General features: G+C 35.6%; 1 protein-coding gene across 3 annotated transcripts in view; it reads left to right on the top strand.

The window, feature by feature from the left end:
* Positions 1-3,094: 3,094 nt before the first annotated feature.
* LOC149794418 (bestrophin-4-like) overlaps positions 3,095-22,870 on the top strand; it is a 47,568-nt gene continuing 27,792 nt past the window's right edge. Inside the window, exons 1-3 of one of the 3 annotated variants that reach the window (XM_089968620.1) lie at positions 3,095-3,215; positions 18,975-19,085; positions 19,500-19,724. In XM_089968620.1, coding sequence (XP_089824746.1) covers positions 19,546-19,724 — 179 coding nt within the window. In that variant the 5' untranslated portion in view covers positions 3,095-3,215; positions 18,975-19,085; positions 19,500-19,545. Of the gene's footprint in view, positions 3,216-17,195; positions 17,287-18,974; positions 19,725-22,870 lie in introns of those variants that run through there. The other 2 variants (XM_089968618.1, XM_089968619.1) reach the window with 2 other exon arrangements.

Below are 22,870 nucleotides of genomic sequence, written 5' to 3'. Positions count from 1 at the left end.
CTCCGTTGATCATCGTATCAAGATAAGGGTACAAATCCATGAAATGACTAGAATAGAAGATTTTCTCTTATGTAATAACACAACGTCTCTGGACCTATGAAGATTGATGGTAAATGTTAAGTCAAACCAACCAGAGAGAGAGAGAGAGAGAAAGAGATAGAGAGAGAGATTTATGGTCAGTAATAATGTTAATTAAAGCAGAATAATGACTTAGATCAACTTTAAATATATTAATATATATTAATTACCCCTTGTTGGGTTGTCGTTTCATTTAGATTCGCTAATTTCTTTGCGCGTATACGTCAGTGCATTCATGTACGTTCAGTATTCAAGAATCAATGTGTCGGTAGGCCTAGTACTCTACTTTCTTCATTAAAACCATCTTTCATATATAAATCATAAGTGTAACTTATATTAATTCAATCGATGTGAATAAAAATAGAAACTCAAAAGAAATGAAAACAATTAACTTATCAATATGAAACTGTAATTGTGAATAGGACCGAAAAGACAGATCTACATTTTTCAGCGGACATACTCGGCAAGGATGTGAGTTCATTTACCCAGTCAATACACAGTTGCTTCTCGTCAGTCTAACTCCTTTCAAATGGCAAATATATGCATTTGAATGTGATATAAATAAAACATATGTAAAGTATGTACGCTGTATCAATGATATACCACTCGTTGTATAAATTTTTCATTGAAAGGAAACTCGGCAAGCCTCGTTCCCTTTGAATGAAAAATGTATACATCTCATGGTATAATGGTATATCACTGATACAGCGTACAATACTATATATATATATATATATATATATATATATATATATATATATATATATATATATATATATATATACATATATATGCATACATATATATGCATACATATATATATATATATATATATATATATATATATATATATATATATATATATATATATATATATATATATATATATATATATATATATATATATATATATATATATATATATATATATATATATATAAATGTTGACTAGAGTCTTCATTACGACTGCTTTTTCTCCCCGGAAACAGTGCTATCTTCTAAATGGTACAAGCTTCCGGAAAAAATAATATTCTTTACTTACAAGTTGAAGTCTTATTGTTATTTGTTACGTAGTTATCAGATAGTAACAGTCTTCACGAAAATATTACTTTTTCGTGAAAAAGTGACATCCATTAAAATGTTATTTTCTGCACGATAACAATGCTGGTACACATGTATACCAATGTGAACCTTTCTACGAAAAAGAATATACTCGATTCGCCAGTGCATGTGTACGTAAAAACACTGTGTGTTACATTATATCATCGTGTTAAGTGCCGACGGTGTATAGACATAGCAAGCTAACACTGTTTCTCATCAACAGATCGAGTATGTGACTACATAACCAATGTGTTTATAAAGCTGTATTACTTGCAGATTCTTCCGCAATCGGTGGAATTTTAGTTGCTTTATTCACTTTAAGTGGATACGTTACAGGTTAGGAATTCTCTGGAAACTTTAGAGTCAGTTGGTTAATTGTTTCGAATCCATTCCAGACGAACCCGGGTACCCAATCAATCAATCAATCAATCAGTCAATATATATATATATATATATATATATATATATATATATATATATATATATATATATATATATATATATATATATATATATATATATATATACCTACCTACCTGTCTGTCTGTATGTCTGCCTGTCTGCCTATCTATCTATCTATCTATCTATCTATCTATCTATCTATCTATCTATCTATCTATCAGTCAACCTATACTCTATGAAACCGATGATAAAACGTTTATTGTGACACCGCAACAATTTAGTGAACATGTTCACATTCGCTGGGTTGAAGTCAGGTGATTATGTTTGTACTATCCAAAGTGAAGATTTCTCTTGAAAATGCTGTCGATAACCTGCATTATTCCGGATCAGCTGATTTTGGATGTATAAAATGGTGCGTTACAGTAATTTAGATACAGACAGTGTTATGTTTGCAATTTATAAATAGTTTTGAAACAAAACACAAAATAATTTTTAATGTAAAGTTATCCTGTTTATTTTATTTTAGCACGAGCATCCCTATGTCTCAGAAGCTATAAGTAGAAGGACAATACATCCGATGATGATCATAGAGATATTCTGCGTTTAAACTGCGGTTTTGATGTTTTCATTTTCGTTTGCAATCACACGAAACATGGAGAGCACGTAATGTATGCTTGTTTTCGCTAAATAGTGAGTTATGATTTGGGTTTTTACTTACGATGATTGCCTCGTTAGATGCTTTGAACGACATGGTTTTTACCAGTATATGCACCGCGATTGTCAATGAAAATTAAAATTACTATTCTTAAGTGTGTGTGTGTGTGTGTGTGTGTGTGTGTGTGTGTGTGTGTGTAGCTTTAACAATATTCCGCAATATCGCTACGATGTCTGCAGTGCAACAGTTTATAGTGATACCTAGCACTGGGGCATCATGCCGCAGACACGCAGCATCGTGTCCCACCCAGTCACATTATCCGGACACCAGGCTGACCAGTCCTAACACTAACCTCTTAATGCTGAGCGCCAAGCGAGGAAGCTGCTAGTACAATTTTTTTTTCTTCAGTCTTTTGTATGACTCGGCCGGGTTCGAACCCGCGACCTCCCGCATCCGAGGCAGACGCTTTAACCACTAGGCCACCAGAACGGTCCCTATTCTTAATTAATCTCCATTAGCTTGTCAATATTTCTTAAAGAAAAGAACTTAATGATACTTTTCCAACATTTTTGAGGTTTGTAATACGGTCAGTGCTACAGAATAAGATCCTCAAGTTGATAACTCCATGAAGAATAAGACCGAATCTTCGCCTCAGCCGAGTGAGAGATCGCTTCTAAATGCCCGAATGGAATAATTGTCCAGCTGCACCCTATAACCTTGCCTAAGGCATGAAAAGTCACAAAAGTTATTGTCCCTCGTAGGAGTGACATCAGTACGAAATAACATATGACAATTAACCTGCGTCACATGACACGATTGCAATATATCATGTCTTATTAGGAACTGTCCCAAGCTGAATTCACAAACACAGTCTTTTCCATGAATTAAACTGACAAAAAATTCGATAAATACATCATCCTATTCTGGTAACAATATAAGGATCAGAAACTGTCATCGACAGATACATGCGCATCTCAAGGTATGTACGAAAGCTCTAACCACTAGAACCTCTCTCTCTCTCTCTCCCTCTCTCTCTCTCTCTCTCCCTCTCTCTCTCCCTCTCTCTCTCTCTCTCTCTCCTTGATGTCGATACACAAATGAGTGAGGATTATCGTGTCATTGAATATTAGCATATGTGTCAAATGAACGGAAAAAACATAAATAAAGCTACACGATATGCGTTACCAAATAAAAGGACTTTTGAACAGGCCTGAGACAAAGACAATCTATTTGTTATCGCTTTTTTTTGTTGATCGATGCGAGCGTTAATGACTCGGGATAGGGTGATTTTTTAGCACGTTTTTCAAATAATAAAAATCTAATTCAAAACCTGTTTTTCGGACAATTTCTAATAAGCCTCATTGTTCAAAAGAAAATTTTATTTAGTCAATAATTGCAAACAACAGAATTTGATACAATGTCATAAAGTTGTTTACCCATTAAGATTAACGTGTATGGTCTAAAATACTGTCTACCTTACAATATTTGAGGGGGAGTGGGGGGAGTGGCCGAAAGCGCTCACCGTTACGGATCAGTGCCATCTCACTTCTGTCTGCGTGGGTTCGAGTCTCGGGTTCGGCCAATGTGGATATATAAGAAAGCTTGCCAGTAGCTTCTCGTCGGTCGGTGGTTCTTTCTGGGGTTTTCCCAGTCTCTTCCTCCACCATTTATACTCTCCGCCATGTATAGCCTGTCTTGTGCTGACAAAGTAGCGTTAAACCCTATAACAACAACATCATCAACAACAAAATCTGACACGTATAATCCATTACTACGGGAAGTGTGCACTCCCGCCTTTACCTGCTGAACAGGACCGTTCCTGTAGCCTAAGTGGTTAGAGCGTCTGTCTCGGATGCGGGAAGTGACAGGTTCAAACCCCGGCCGAGTCATATGAAAGACATAACAATGGTACTTGCAGCTGCCTCGCTTGGCGATCAGCATTAAGAGGTTCATGCTATGACTGCACAGCCTGGTGTCAGGATAATGTGAGTGGGTGGGACTTGATAATACATGTCTGCGGCATGATGCCCCAGTGCTAGACATTACTGTAGCAGCAAGGGGGGGGGGCGAAAAATAAGTGGCGACCGATTTTGGGGGTGAGCCCCTCATCAAGGCCCCGTTTTGCAAAATGGGGGCTAAAATGCTGTTTTAGTCAAGTAATGTTGACTCATTAAACTATCCAAAGGCCAATGCGAGAGTTAAATGAGAGTATGCTACCTGTAGTTTTGGCTAAAAAAAAAATGTAACGGCCGACAAAATTTTGTTACCATCAATAAAACCTCCATTGCGGAATCATACACTTTTATGAACAAGAGACAAACAAATTTATATGACTCAGAGAGCCACCTAAAAAATAGCAAAAGGAAGTGCCTTCGACCAGGTTGGCTGACGTTGTATATCTGTTGAATTTTGGGTAATTGTTGTATTTTTCTTTTTCGATTTTTCTTTTTCCATTGGAATTGTTGGATCGCTAAGTGCGAAATTTTAGAGATTCAGAGGGTTTTGGTTTGTTAATTTGTAATGAAGCACACCCACCCCTGAGTGAACCCCGGGTGCTAAAGAATTTACACCCTTATTTGGGTCGGAGGGGCCCAGGTAAGTGCACCTGGGTTAGTTTTAGTTTTATAAGTTTACAAGTACCCATTTAACATTTTTTCGTCTTTTTCGTTGCATCGCGGGAACACAAAATATAATTTCTCCGATATGATTTCTGCCGACAATGTCGCTGCAGATCCTTCTGCTTTTCTTAGACTTGGCGAGTGTCATCGTTATTTTGGAGGATTCGGTCATCCAACACACGAAATGACTAGAGCTGCAATAAATGGGCCACTACCAAATATAGATCTTATTGGATTTGCGGAGATTGAATCATTCAAGTTTTCAGCGAGTATTCATTCTGCTATCCAAATTTGGTTCTGTCGTCATTTTAATAAACCAGATACCAGGGTCAATCTCAACGAATGCTGCGCAAGAAAATCAGCTTGGTTGGACTCCAATAGTGTTATTACGATATAGTTTAGACGCTAAGCTTTTAACGTCGTTGATTGTAACCTCTGCGATAATTTCATACAAACAACAAAAACAAAGTTGGTTACCACTAGATGAAGAAGATATCTGCAGAAGAATTATTGTCAGATTCACTCAGTGTTCATCACGTCGTTTTACAAGATTAATTATGGAACCAGCAGAATTAGATTATGTCATCGTGGACACAGTGTCAAAAGGTGTGTTGGTGTCACGCAGAAATGCAACAACACGATATGGAACATACTGGCCAGATCATTAGCCACTGCGACGGCAATTCTCCGTAGTTTACTCATTTGAGATTATCTATGCTGGCATAATAGTCAATAAACCTCTCATCGGTGATCAATAGATTTCCCAATGACGCTGTTAGAGTCGCCACGGATTCTTTCTATATTAGTCGTTGTAAAATGAATCTTCTTATCCCTTTTACGTAAATCATCTGAATCAGCTGCTGTTAAAGCACCTGATGTTTATTATCGCAACGACAAGTGTGTGATCCAATCACGAGACATAGAACAATCTATCTTAATGCCCTGTTGGTTCTGCTAAAACAACGCGTGCGATATAATTATTTAGAAATTTAGATATGATTGTGCTAATTCGAACTCTACGGCTTGCCAGAGAGATGCAATGTCCTGGTGTCAGCGCATGCACGTATTATGGTTTCTTTAGATGGCGTGGTGATGCATGGACACCAGAATGAATGGGTGAGAAATATATTCCGAGAATAATTATTTGGGACGAAATATGCACGGTGTCAAAAGAAACATTAGAGACATTTTTTGATTACATAACGACGAAAAACACAATTAATATGTGTGGCGATCCAGGGCAACCTCTGCCATTTACTGGAGAATCCCCACATGACTGACTGGAAAAATTACGTAGACTACTACGAAAAAATATTGTGCGACCACCGATCACATGATAAAACATTACTACTGTTACAATCATTAATCAGACTACAACCAGATAAAATTCAATGTGAAAAATATGTGTAGTAATTCCAGAGACACCGACATATGATTTCTAGAACTCATGGCGCCCTAACTATCTAATAGTTGTATCAATGAAAATTATACGAGATCACGTGCATCGTAAATTATTTCATCTTCACAAACAAAAATGTCCAGCTCATTAAGTCCCGTTATATTATTGCCCTGCAGATACACGCCGGAAAGATATACTCCTTGACATTCCTGGTGACACCAATGGTGTCCGCATGAAACAAAATTCTCGTTCTTAATGATATCGTCGAGGTTCCAATAGAGGCTGTACAACAAGCATTGTCGTCAAAACCATGGTGTTGGACTCTGGGATATGCAGTAATAATCCATTCGTCTCAGGGATTAACCATATCAGATACCAATATCTGGATTGTCGATGATTGTATAGAATGGTAAATTTAGTTTATCTGGCTGTATCTAGAGTATCTAAGTAGAGTATCTCAGTTACGCAGGGTTGTCTACGTGTTGGAATATTACCAACAGCAGCAGTAACTGCGCAACAACGATCACAAAAACAGCGTCACCCGGAATTATCAACGCGGTGAAGACAAAATTAGCTGGTTATGAACGAGATGACAAAAAAACAGCACCAGTTTGATCTGGATGTGGAATTTGTCATGACGCTGAAACAATGACAAAATAATCATTGCGCCTGCTGTAACACAACAATGTTGTGGCAATATTTTTCTAATGACGGACGAAAATTTGCCGTGGACAGAATTGATAGCTGTCTCGGCCACACACGCGAAAATGTCTCTCTGAAATGTCTTGAATGTAACAGACGTAGAGGAGCTTCGTTCCTCAACGAGTGTGACTCTTATTAGCGTTTTTGTGGGCGCGTTTCCAGTCTTGTGGTAACTGGATCAACGTTTAGGAGCTGTTGAATCTAGTCTGTAGAAAAGTGGCTGCACAGCAGATCTTACCACGCTGGAAAATTTGATGTGTTGTTAGACTCCACAAGGGATTAGTTGCTTTTGCTTCGCCCCCCCCCCCCGCCCAAGTTCACCAGGTTCATATAAATACCTCATTGTTACTTTACTACCCAACACTGGTCGTGGTTGATCCACAAGTGATTTTCGTCGTGGTCTAGGTCTTTTTGCGATTGCATCGACGGGTTTCATGTTAATTCCACTCGTTTCCTCGTTGTTTAACGCGGCCACCACATTAGGTAATCTTGCAACCCAATCACGAGATCTGTCCTGAACGTTCAGCGTTCCGCTGAGTAATTCATGGGCATACTGATGTCCAAAGAGTCGCTGTGCAAGGTTTTAACTAAGTCGTCCAACGATTGCCTCATTGCAATGTGTCTCTGTGTGTCCACGTCTGATTTTAACGTTATTTTGTTGCATCAGCGTCGTTACTGCACCGAGAAATTATTTGCCAGGATTAACCTGCAGCAATGGTAGCCATCGCAATCCACCATGTGGCCCGGGTCCTCGTAAAAATTTTGTTCAAACGCTGCTCAGATTTCAGTTGCTGTTTTAGACGATAACGGTTCAGCCTCTTTGTATCTACTTGCAACGTCTACGATAGTCAACGCGTATTTTGTACGTGCACCTTTTATGTACGTCATGTGGTAAAACGATATCTGCCTGATGGCCTTCGTTGGGTGTGCTGACATTAAACCGTCCATGTTAATCGCATAGGTAAATGGAAGATACATTAGCCATATGGCCTGTCGTGACAACCAGTCTGAAACTACATCACGTGTGACACCTGCTGAATTTGCCAGTTTTTAATTGCTGGTGTACCTCTCCAATATCCTCTTGGACTATATTAAATCGACTCCATTTGTAATTGATGGCGTTTATTTGGCAGCTCGGGGAGCTACACTCCTAACACTATTTTACCTTTCTTTGCCGATCTGATGAACCAATTTGCGAGTGATTCTCGTATGTTTTTATTCTTTATCGAATTCAGCGTGTGAATCAACATGCCATCCGCGATATGTCGTTGTTGTAGATCTGGATTTTTATACGCGACATCATGAACATGGCACGTTTGATCAATAGCATTTACCGGAAATTCGCCTGGTTTTGGTTGATTTTTATTTCGTCAAGTCTAGTATCCCAGGGAGTTCCAGGATCAAAATAATTATATCCTCGAAGATGTCTTTCCACAGGATACTTAGCCCATGGTGTTCCAGGCGTTTTTCCGAGTGCCTTAGCAATATCGGCGTCCGCTGTTGCAACAGGAATACTTAAAAACTCATATCTTTGTGTGCCGCATTTTAGACATTTACCTGTAAGTGCCGGTGTATTATTTCTCAACGTGGTTAATCTCAGGAATTTTGTGCTTGTTACTGTCTTTCATCGAACACAATATAAACTCATAATTATAAATAATATTATATTTGTACAATATGAACGTAATTGACTTTTCAGCAAAACGTGAGCTAGTACCGGTCAAGCATCATCCAGTGTTCCCAGATTCCATCCGAGCTATTATAATTGGTCCATCTGGGTCGGGTAAAACCCAATTGTTGCTCAACCTGATGACGAGGTGGCTGAAATGAGACAAACTTTGTTTAGTAGCGCCATATGAGGATAACCAACGATGATACAGTATTCTTAAGGAATTTAATAAATCTTCAGCGGCTGAAGGCGATGTTATTGAATTTATCACAGACATCGATGAAGCGCCGCTCGTCGATGATCTTCACGGGGATATCAACAATTCAGTGGTTTACGATGATGTCATGTTTTGACAAACAAGCAAATCCAGCCAAATTATTTTCATGGGGCAGACATAAAAATACAAATGCCGTTTACGTCACTCAGTGATATGCTTCGATTCTCAAAGTAATTAGAGATAATTGCAATATTCATCAGACATGGATTCATCACGATACGTTTACACGATTCAGCAGGACGTTATCCGATTGGTCTCGATAAAAAAAATTATTAAAAAAATAAATTTGTGGTATAACGAGCCAGTAAAATATTAACAAGATTATCTCTACTATAGAACAATTTCAACAAGATGATCTAGCAGTTCAACTCAGTGCTGAAAAAATTAATGATGATTTTCAGATAATACAGCAGCGACGTGAAGAGGGCAGATATACACTCGCGGTTGAGTACAGATTTCTCAAATTACTTCAGCGTGAAATGGAATTATCGTTGGTGGATTTACACAAACAATATGGTATAGCTAAATTTGTTCCATTGGCAAGTGTCATTGAGAAAATACGATCAGAGTTGTCTCGATAATTTGAAACTCAAGCGGATGTAAGCGCTCGTGCGAGAAAGCTATAAAAAAAAAACCTTGTATTGGAATCTATTAAGGTCACCGCAGAATGAGATGTATTCTCCAAGAGAAATACCCCAAACAACAACAAACATTAACGACAAAAAATATTATCGACACAAAAATTAACGACAAAGGATACTTTTTTCGTTATCGATATGTGTTTTTATTTTTTTCATCATGGTCTGTTACGCACATACAAACTAACAGTCAATTCTTCATCGCGTGTGCCTAATAAATCACCGTCTTGGTCGGTTAGATGAAAACGTTTTCGTGACAGCGATGGATTATCAAATTGTAAGTAAACAGGATTAATGGGTACGGACACAAACAAATGACCCGACGGGAGAGCTGGAGAAAAGCTGCAAAGAACATATCCCTGCTGGGACTGCCCTTGTAATGATTGCCCAGACGCGGTATAGCAACCGTCGACTGCGTCACACACTAGATTTACAGAAATCGTCGACGTGATATTAACAGAACCCGGTGACACATGACGACCACCACCTATTGGATCGTTCTTATGTCGAAGAATACATTCGGGATTTTTTATTTTTCCCCATTTCGCATATATCTTCGGAAAATATTCTTCAAATATGTCACTGAGAACTTCGTCCAGTTTAGCGTAATCCAGCACGGGTAGTTTACACCCATCATATCGCCCTTGTGAATTACTATGTCTGTTGTGGATGTTTGAACGAGTATTGCGTCAGATTTCACCCAATTCTATTTTATGTTTAAGATCATCATGTGGGTCCTCAAGTATATATTTATCCATCAGATCCCTTAGATTTCTTTGTACAGATCTATATTCCTCTGTTAATAAATCGACTAATACCGAACTAGGATTTTTTAATCTATGTATCACTCCAGGAAGCCTTAAACCCCCATAAATATATCTCTTAGAACCATTCTACGTATTCTTTACCATCTGGCTTTTTCTGTTTTCTGGTAGGTAGGATCTATTTTAACATACCACTGCAAATTTGTTCTAAAATTACCAAACTTAGGACTTTTCATGAATATTTATTCATCTGATAAATAATCGGTGGTTCAACATAAATTGGCTCTTTCAGCGGTCATCCCAACACGGTTCTGATCGACGACTTATATATGTCGATGGCGTAATTAGGCGTTGATATTTCAGTGGAGACACTTATCGTTGGCTCGAGTACTTTGATAGCGATCTTTGATTCTTTAATTCTGCGCTGAAGTTCATCAATGATTTGTTTGATTTTATATGATCATGTGGTACGCTGACGACTTCCCAGACTGGGGATGTTTCATCGCAGTGGATTTGCGAAAATATCAGCGAATTATTAGCGTCTAATCCACCAAATGATTTTTCTCTGAATATTTGGCCAACCATAATAAAGTCGTAATTGTGCCAGTGAGATTTCAAGTGACCGACCATTGGGGGCTTTTATCGGAGTTGGAAAACCAATATCGAATTCCAGCCGTGTTGATGTCGCTGATATCATTGTGGTCGTCTGCGACGTTGTGTTAGCGATAATCTGTTCTTGTCGTGTAGTTATTTCTGCGGTTATTATTATCTATACGGCGAATTCAAAATGTCAGCGTTGGCAACGCTGTGTTGGCATTCTTGTGATATCGATAAAAAATGTCCCTAACTGCATCAAATTCATTGTCCGATATTGCACCATCGTTTAACCCCGTTGATAGTATCGATGATATATTTATGCGCGCATATGTCGCAGAGTAAGTTATTTAAGTGTACTCATGGAATATTTTACTGGTACATGTGATATTTTTTTCGCGATAATATTGAGTATATCAACAACTCCGACAATAACAGAGACACCGATTCCAACCACGGGCGGTATCACGTGCGTCGTTGATAACGTCGTTGTTCCAGAGACCAGCGAGGAAACCGCGTATACAACGTTGTTGATGACGATGATTCATTTGCAATAAAAAAAAATGCTTTGTCATATGCTCGCGATGATTTCTTCCAGCGACACCTTCCACGTCCATGCTTGATTATACCGAAAGAATTGCGTAGGATTCATTATATGTTGTACTAAGTAAACAAATTCAGGTGTTTTCGTGACGAATTCCAGACACCACCAATATGTCGTTGCGGTTAGGGTTTCGTCCTCTGGATACAATATGAATGTTTTCTCTTTATTTTAATTTAACACGACCGAGACGGTTCTGGAACAATTGTCCAAGAAATGAGGCCATGGATATATTGTATATCTCTCAAATTTAGCGGCGCTAAATGCGGAGAGCCTATACTCAGCGGTATGTTTGAGGGAGTTGTTTTGCAGTGACCATGTTGCTGGTCCAGCCGCCACTGTGTATACCACGTTGATGAGCGTTGTGTGAATTGTGTATTGAATCGTTTTGATTTTTTTTCCAGCGATGTCAGTGGGCTTAATGTTAACAACTCTTGGTTTTCCAAAGAAATCATCGCTGAGTCTATCTATGCTTTTGAGAAAATCCCAAAACGTGGTTATATGATTATTATATTCAGATCTGAACGTGGTCAGTCCATCACTGATTGTCATTAACGGGGTCATCATCGGGATGTTGCTGTTATCCAAGTATTTCTTCGTTGCAGCGTCATCGTTTGATTGTTGTTCTCTCAAATGAGCAATGCTATTTACGCTCGTGTTGAGATCGACAGTCATTGCGTCAACGGTCTTATCTTACGTGTTTAGGTTCGAATAAACAATAACACATGAAAGAGTGAAAACAACAAGCTTTGAAAAATATAATAATTTATTTCCCTGGAAAAATTCTGTAAAAATGAAAAAATATGAACTTACGGTTTCAAGAATCAAGTCCTAAAATAATCCAAGAATAATCAACAAATAAAAATTTTAAGAGTCGTAATAATAAAATGTTCTAATGCTTTCAAGTTTGAGTCCCGACGAAGAATCCAAGATGGAAGACGATGACGTAATCTATAGCCTGTAGTGTTGAAGTCTACAGTTCCTTGTGAAACAAGGAATATCTCTCCTGTTTTTGGAAATCTGAATAAATTTTTATAATAGCTGTCTTTGTTCAAGAATCTCATATGAGCACACGTATTTTCTACGAAAAAAAGAATGTATCCTTTTGAATCCAAATAATTTGAAATAACTCCAAACGACACAACACCTTACAGTGTAAAGAAAAAAGCCCAACTGTGTTTACCTCTCTAATACGATGGTTTAAAACTCGATAAGGGTCACGTGGTCATGTTTACATATTTAAAAAAAAATCACGTAGCCCCTGTACGTCCTTGATACGACCCAATCATTTTACTTTGAGAATAAAAATTGTTTACTTCACTAAAAACTATTTACAAGTCTAGGGTCACGAATTCAATACAGCCTCGATCTCACTCTTATAAGACCCACAATAAAAACAAACAAAAAAAAAGAACGTGTTGACGTCGCTGTTACTAAATTTTGAATCAAGGTTACGATATATATATATATATATATATATATATATATATATATATATATATATATATATATATATATATATATATATATATATATATATATATATATATATATATATATATATATATATATATATATATATATATATATATATATATATATATATATAATCAGATATACATAACACCGGCTAATTGGTTCCTCCGATTTTTTAATTTTACCGGTATTAATAAAAATCACTGTTATCTTCGGTAGCGCCTGGAACTCGCAGAATAATCTCTGTCAGTGGGATATTGCTCGTCTTGAACCGTCCTTGCTGACAAACAGCAGCTTCATTTGTGTCGACATCTGCGAGACGCAAAAGATCAGCAAGTTCATCTCGTGTTGCATATTCGGATACGTCAATGGAAAAAGAAAAATGCAACAATTACCAAAGATTTAACAGATATGTAATGTCATTCAACCTGGTTGCAGGCACTTCCTTTCGCTATTATTTTAGGTCAGTTTACAGTACGCTCTCTCTGTAAGTCTCTTATTAATTTTTTTTTTTTTTTTTTCTTTTTCATAAAAGCGTCTGATTTCACAATGGAGCTTTTACTGATGATAAAAAAGTGTCGACCGTCAAGCCTCGGATTGGCTTTTGCATAGTTTAATGGGTCAACACTACTTGACTAAAACAGCATTTTTAAGCCTCCATTTTGCAAAACGGGACCTTGATCAGGGGCTCCCCTAAAAAATCACTCCCCGCTGCTACAGTAAACATACACCGTATCAATAGGACTGAACATGTTTTAAAGCTACGTTAAAAATCCAAATGACGCACACCTGTTGAACAGTTTATCAAATGCTGCATCAACCGGTCGACAATGATGACGGGGAAGAGAAAGCAAGCACGACAATTTTTACATTAGATTAGTGAAACCACTGATACGATTTCCCGTGGTGCCCTCGAAAAGCCACAAGTGAAATGTGACAACCGCGACACTCAATATATATATTATATTTTATTACCCTAGGTAACTTTACCTAAAACATTCTCCTCGGAACTCTCTGTAACGTGTACTCATAAACACATGGGATTAAATTAAAGAGCAATTTCGCTACGGTTTGCATGAAAATGATTGAATTCTTTAAAATATTGTGAATCTTCAAGTGATCTTTCGTATTCCCATCCATACATATTCTTATCCACGTTTACTCCAAGTCGGGGGCGCCCGCAGAATTTGTTCCAGGGTGGGGAGGGGGTAAACATGTAGAGGTCAGCTAATAAGTTTTACGGATGCAGGTCAAAACATGTTTAGAGGTGAAATCGGAGGAGGCGAGGGGGGCAAGTGCCCATATGTGAGTTTCCTTGCTCCAAGTGACATTAAAGATAAGTTCGACACTTACTGGCCAGTCTGATTAAAATTAGATGTCCGCAGTCCTGCGTGAAGTTCTGATGGACGCCATAAAGAGGTCATGTTCTGATGACCATGTGTTTAACCAATCAAATCACAACGTTCAAATCTTTTTTAATGTGACTCACGTTATTTTGAACATATAATTACTAATGATAACTCTAACACGAGTTTGCATTGCTGTAGCTGATAGGACACTAAAAATAAGTGGACTGTGTGTGTGTGTGTGTGTGTGTGTGTGTGTGTGTGTGCGTGCGTGTGCGTGCGTGTGCGTGTGTGATTTTGATTTTTAACGTAGCTTAAACAATTTTCCAGTCAAATCGCTACGATGTCTGCAGTGTGGCAGTTTATAGTGATGTATAGCACTGGGGCATCATGCCGCAAACATGTAGCATGATGCCCCACCCAGTCACATTATCCTGACACCAGGCCGACCAGTCCTAACACTAACCTCTTAATGCTGAACGCCTAGCGAGGCAGCTGTTAGTACCAGTTTTGTAAGTCTTTTGGTATGACTCGGTCGGGGATCGAACCCGCGACCTCCCGCATCCGAGGTGGACGCTCTAACCAATAAGCCACGGGAGCGGTGTGTGCAGTATAGTAAGTGGACTGTAAGTTCTAAGGTCACAAAACTGTTGTTATCTGTGACTGTCAGATTCACACGTAGGACTGGGTATCTGATTTTAATTAGGTTTGTTAACAACATCATATTTAACACTAATTTATATCCAACAGCACAATGAAACTATTATAGACAGACAGACACACACACACACGTGCTTACATTGGTGACGTGATTTTTGCAGCAGCGGTATTGAGATGTATGATTCCAATCTATCTTCATTATTTTTACCAAAAAAATGTACAGATAAATGAACTGAAGGAAATGGTGAGGATTCTTATATATGATTCAATCAAATGTTAGAAATTCCGAATCTCTGGGGCCTTTTCAAATTGATGTCAATTCCTATTAAGAAGTATTTGGAAGTGATAACCTACTGATTGGCACATACTGCTGATAAATACATGGTCCTTATCGTGTACATGTATGTTGATGTTCAGTTTCTAACATTGACAGTGTAAATATAAATCAGTGCATGCTTCGACATCATCATCATCATCATCGTAGTGGTAGTAGTAGTAGTAGTAGTAGTAATCGCAGGCTAACAGCAGCAAAGAAAGGTTAAACAACCGGATAATAACAATGGATCAACATAAATTGCCGGCAATTCTTTAATCAGTCAAATCTTATTTTAACTTGTAGGTGTCACTTAATTTGGTTGACCTAAGTTTAGCGCATACCAATAGGTAAATGGGAAATATACGAAATAAGGATGATATCAATAAGATTCGATAAATAAAATTTAAAATTTAAAAATTTAAAAACAAGATGGAGGGAAATTTGAGTTTAAAAAATAAGCTACAAAAATTTGGATACTAGAGACTTGGTAATGCAGAGCACGGTATCGTCACGAACCTTAATACCTACTTTTGAAGAAATGAATTGACCACGCACTGTTGTTGGACCATAGTAATATAAAATTCACAAATTAAAAGAAATTAGTGAAAACAATTAAAATAATATGTTGAATGAAGTTGAGTTAAGATACCTATAAAATCCGATATTAATACAAATAATAGACCTACATAGCATATAAGTACAAGTAATAGACCTACATAGTATATTAGTACAAGTAATAGACCTACATAGTATATTAGTACAAGTAATATATCTACATAGTATATTAGTACAAGTAATATACCTACAAAGTATATTAGTACAAGTAATAGACCTACATAGTATATTAGTGCAAGTAATAGACCAACAGTATATTAGTACAATAGACCTACATAGTATATTAGTACAAGTAATAGACCTACATTGTATATTAGTACAAGTAATAGATCTACATAGTATATTAGTACAAGTAATATACCTACAAAGTATATTAGTACAAGTAATAGACCTACATCGTATATTAGTACAAGTTATAGACCAACAGTATATTAGTACAAATAATAGACATACATAGTATATTAGTACAAGTAATAGACCTACGTAATATATTAGTACAAGTAACAGACCTACGTAGTATATTAGTACAAGTAATAGACCTACCTAGTATATTAGAACAAGTAATAGACCTACATAGTATATAAGTGCAAGTAATAGACCTACATAGTATATTAGTACAAGTAATAGACCTACATAGTATATTAGTACAAGTAATAGACCTACATAGTATATTAGTACAAGTAATATACCTACAAAGTATATTAGTACAAGTAATAGACCTACATCGTATATTAGTACAAGTTATAGACCAACAGTATATTAGTACAAATAATAGACATACATAGTATATTAGTACAAGTAATAGACCTACGTAATATATTAGTACAAGTAACAGACCTACGTAGTATATTAGTACAAGTAATAGACCTACCTAGTATATTAGAACAAGTAATAGACCTACATAGTATATAAGTGCAAGTAATAGACCTACATAGTATATTAGTACAAGTAATAGACCTACATAGTATATTAGTACAAGTAATAGACCTACATAGTATATTAGTACAAGTAATAGACCTACATAGTATATTAGTACATGTAATAGACCTACATAGTATATAAGTGCAAGTAATAGACCTACATAGTATATTAGTACAAGTAATAGACCTACATAGTATATTAGTTCAAGTAATAGACCTACATAGTATATTAATACAAGTAATAGACGTACATACTGTATTTCGAAACTATTTGCAACCCGCTGGGGGACCTTTCTTATCTTTTCAGTTTTGACATTGCGGTATTTTCCTAAAATTAAAACTCATTATGTACTTACTCCTAACCAGGAAAAGGGTGTGTAATGTTCGCTCTTTGGATGTGAACTGCTCTGATGTTTCTGTGCTTGTTTCACACGTGCAGTTTGCTACTCAGAGAGGTGATTCTTAAAGATCAACGTTTGTTTTAATTTACTTTCATTATTTCAGCTTGAATAAGAGATTATGTCTGTGTCATTTTGATATATGATTCACTTTTAATTTTTGCTTCAAGGTCTTCAACGTAAGATTCATTATATTGTCTTTCTTGTGCATAATATTTAACTTAATATTCGTATGTTGTCTTTCTTGTGCATAACCTGCAGCAGTATTTTGAGCTATGTCACGTACGAGTGTTTCCGAGTAGGCTTTCCTTTTGTATGTTTTTTTTTCGTCGTGTTTCATCAGTTAATCCATATCTCATTTTTTCCACGTTTCCAAAGTAAAGAAAGTACTAAACTAGCGTGAATATTTTGTAAACTTCTGATGTTAAATTTTATATATTTTGTGGGTTCCTTGCAAGTAGCGTAATTAATGTTGTGAGGGCAAGTAGTGTAATTCTATTGAATATATATATATATATATATATATATATATATATATATATATATATATATATATATATATATATATATATATATATATATATATATATATATATATATATATATATATATATATATATATATATATATATATATATATATATATATATGTTTGTGTGTGTGATATTTGGATTTTTAAACGTAGCTTTGTCAGTTATATCGCTACGATATCTGCAGTGTGGGAGTGTATAGTGATGTCTAGCAATGGGGTATCATGCTGCAGACATGTAGCATGATGTCCCACCAAGTCACAGTATCCTGACATCAGGCCGACCAGTCCTAACACTGACCTCATCATGCTGAGCGCCAAGCGAGTGTCAGCTGTTAGTACCATTTTTGCAAGTCTTTATTACAACTCGGCCGTGGAACCCACGACCTCCCGCATCCGAGGCGGACGTTCTAACCCTAGGCCACAGGAGCGGTATATATATATATATATATATATATATATATATATATATATATATATATATATATATATATATATATATATATATATATATATATATATACATATATATATATCTGCTCCAGGAGTTTCGGAAACAATAAGTAAAATAAAATATTTGCATAAATTAGTGTAACGGTAATTATTTCTAAACAATAAATCTGCCAATTGTTTATTTTTATAAAATATTCATTACCCAAATGTAAGAGTCATACAGATCTGAGCTATATATATATATATATATATATATATATATATATATATATATATATATATATATATATATATATATATATATATATATATATATATATATATATATATATATATATATATATATATATATATATATATATATATATATATATATATAACATTCTTCAGATTATATTTTTGCATGGATCTGACTGTTAGAAAATATTCCAAAACAACGCGACACCAATTTTCCTATTACATAAAGCACATTTTCTTTATTATAAATGTCGTACTCATTAATAAACAGTGTTATCGGTGTCAACGAAACTATTGTTTTCAACGGTAAGAATGTACACATGATGTTAATTGCTTCGGGTTGGTCACTTGTGATAGTATTCCATGTAATTGCTCATCCATACGAATGAAAACAAACAATCGTGCTCCGTAATATCTTATGATTTATTGCACGAATAAATATCTATAAAATAAATAAGGCACACACGTCTGTTAATCACACTGTAAATAATATGTCCGTACAATAACAACTTCCTTTCTCTTTCAGATTATTTCGAGCAAGATTAACCTTGTCACTTTTGATTCGATTCGTTCGTGACTGGGATAAACGAGCTTGACCTAACACAGCTGGGTCAACATAAAAGTCATTATAACGCTGGTAAACACATGCATGATTCCGTTGTGTATGAAAACAGATTTGTTATTCGTATATTGCGACGTATAGAAAGGAAAAGAATGGAAATCTAACACCAAGAGAACATGCAATATATATGTAACTGCATCTGAGAAAAAGATGGAATTGAAGTTTGTTTGGCAGATTTAGCTGACGCCGTAGAATATATAGTTGCCCCACAGTCGATGCTTTCTGGAAAGAAGACGTTCGAAAAGACGTTAAACTGAGATCGTTCATTAGTAAATAATAGAACAATGGAGATTTATATTTGATCTCTTTAAATTATTCTTGCTATGAGAAATGACATCATGTTTTTTTATAGTTATAGGTTATAATACTGTTTTTTATTTTTCGAGAAATATATGAGATATTTTAATATACTGATTGAATTTATTACAGTCATTTTCATTTATCGAGACCAAATCCAGACGTAAAATCGCCCAAAATGACAATAATATACCAGTACCGCGTGGCCAACTCCTCGCTGTGTGGATTTTTTAAGCTTTTGGCGATTTGGAAAGGCAGTGTGTACAAACTCGTGTTCAAGGAGATGCTCATCTTTAGTGCTCTATACACGGTTATTAGTCTGACATACAGATTTGCGCTCAATTCACAGCAAAAAGAGTGAGTATTTTATGTGTATCGTGATCCAGTCAATATTACAGCATGCATCTAACATGAACAAAATTACATTGAATGGTTAATATTAAATATTTAAGTTTAGAAACATAACTATATCTGTAATGTAATGCTAGATATCAGGTCCGTGTGTATGTGTAAAATGGAACAAAATATTTGTTATTTATTTGAGCGGTTAAACTGATGGGGTTAAAAGAGATATACTCTCATCGACAGACTTTGACGTGGGCTTGGTTCATTTTCACTTTTGAATTCAATACATGAATATCATTTTAGCAGAATATGATTACACAACACATTCTTTAAAATTTTGGGGTCGTCCAGATATTAGAATTGGGATAGACAAAATTAACAGATATTAATAAACGTATTGGCAGTACACGCGAAATGTTATTATTGCCTTAGCTAGATGGGAAAAGGTATCCTCGTCAGGGGAAGATATTCCAAATCTTGTTGACATTAATAACTTTCATTCTTATACAAGATGGCGGTCAAACGGAATAAAATATTGTTGATAATCAAAGATCATGATTACACTTTGAAGCATTGCATCACAAGCCTTGCACTAATAATTTCACTAAATATTTCTCAATTACTTCACAATATCTATATAAAAATATTCTAAAATGCTAATGGCTATTGACTGACATTTTTTCCCCAAATATGGATGCGGCGACTAATTATTGTTGACATTTAATATAAAACATTCAAAGAAGATATAACACGTTGTGACAAAAAAGAAAACATAGATATACCCTAATTATTCGATTACCCGAAACATTTATCACTTTCCGGTTCTGATTTGCTGCTGATTTGGTGTTTATATTATTCTTCCAGGATTACCTGGTTTCATATCAAACTAATTATTTACACAAAAAACATTTATTTCTTTCAAAAACTCTTCAAAGAATTTCATCGAACGCAAGTATTTTATTCCTCTCTAATTTAAACAAAAAATATTATTCATTGACAACAAGATGACCACTACCTTGAAAATTTACGGCATTTCCGGTAAAAATCAGAGATTGAAGTTTTATTTGACGAGGTCCCTAATAGTCTTGAAGAACGATAATAAAATTCAGTTGTTTCTGCCAGTATCTATATTTCTTTATTCGGTCCTTGGCGTTTATTTTGTTCAACAGAAATTGTATGCTGATATACACAGGGCCTCGGTAGGCCAATTAGGACAAAATTCCGGGGGGGGGGGGGGCAAGTAAGAGGGCCACCCCCGAAAAGAAGAATATTTTTGTAATTCAAATGGGCTTACTGGACAATTTTTCCTAGGGCCAAAAATCCTGTCCTCGTCGCTGGATACACCGCGATAGAAATCATGTGGTGTGAGGGACGTGATGTTTAGATCTAGAGTACAGTCATTGTGGTCATCATTCAATTATCGGCCTTGTGTTTTGTGGCAATGTGGAGTTTAATAATTAGGAAGGCACACTTATCAAACATGTTTAGTCGGCTACACTTCTAAAGATTGCCCGACAACAACAACAACAACAACAAAACAACAACAAAAAAACAACTTGTAAACTAGACCGAATACGTCTTCAATAAGGCTTCGTTGGCAACATCTTTGTTGATTATCCGACAAGAACAATCCGTAAACGAGACCTAGTCATCCTTAAATTTTACTTCGCTAACGTGTTTGTTTGGTAGTTTAATGGATAAGCACGTCGAAGACATGTTGATACAATGGTATTTGTAAACCATTTTGCAGGAGATTTAAAACTTGCTTTAAACCACGTACTACAGTAAGAGTAAAGACTACATTGTTGCTTAAGGCATTAATTCTTTTACTTCTTATAACAATAGTCAACGAAAAACCCATAGAGTGCTTACTTCATTTTTGACTTGCTGTATTTTAACAATTCACATATTCTTACTGATTATAAAGCAAATAAAGTTACTACATCTAAAACCTGTTGGAACTACCACTCTTAATTAATCTTAAATGGAAATTTTGGTTTGGTTAATTTCTGAAAATAGCATGGATTTCGCTGACTTTTCAATGTAATTTCTGGCTTTCAGGTGGGAACTATAGAAAAAGTACATTACTGTAGTCTGAATATATATTTTATCTCTCTGAATATGTATATATATATATATATATATATATATATATATATATATATATATATATATATATATATATATATATATATATATATATATATATACGACAAACCAACAGATATATGAGACAGACAGACAGACATATAACAGAGTCATGATAAATTAATTACTCCTTCACAACACGTGCGCAGTGTAATGTACGTTGTAATGGCGACGCTGTGTGAATTTGAGGTGAACTGAAATAGGAAGTTTGTGATGTTTTATTATCGTGTACAACAATTACAGGATTGTTAACTAGGCAAGTTCAAATGCGCGTTTGGATGTTAATTAATATAGTTGCTTCTTAAAGAAGCTGTAAGGGTTTGGCGAATAGAAATTAATATGAAATGTACTGGGTGACAATATGTCGGTCTTTGTACTGATATATTATATCAGCACGATGTAATCTTATCTTATTTCAGAATATGCTGTAATTTTAAGGATTTCTTTATGAACAAACTAATACCATTGAGATATCATTAGTGTGTATTGCTTTTATTATCCACACATGTTTACCATTAGTGTGTATTGCTTTTATTATCCACACATTTTTACCATTAGTGTGTATTGCTTTTATTATCCACACATTTTTTACCATTAGTGTGTATTGCTTTTATTATCCACACATTATTAAACTCTTTCCAATGAAACCACATGTATGTGTGTCACACAGGAAAGTATTAGACGAGACGTTCTTTATTGGTATGTCTATAAATCTTCGTCGCAGACCGATCGAGAATTAGATTAAGCTCCCATTTGAAATTTTCCATCCTAGTTTATTTTGTCAAACAAAGCCACCCACCCCCACTCATTTAATGGGTATTAAAGTGTCATGTTTAATTCAGTCAGCGGTCTTTTGAGGTATATATGATACAAATAAAAATGCGTCAAATGGAATTGAATAGAATGAATGTGAATAGAATGAAGTTGAATGGAATGCATGTGAATATAATGAAGGTGAATAGAATGAAGGGGAATAGAATGAAAGTGAATAGAATGAATGTGAATCGAAT

Source organism: Sinohyriopsis cumingii, chromosome 8 (genome assembly GCF_028554795.1).
Source record: "Sinohyriopsis cumingii isolate HCF-2022 chromosome 8, ASM2855479v2, whole genome shotgun sequence".
NCBI lineage: Eukaryota > Metazoa > Mollusca > Bivalvia > Unionida > Unionidae > Sinohyriopsis > Sinohyriopsis cumingii.
This window is presented reverse-complemented; position numbering and strand designations above follow the sequence as displayed.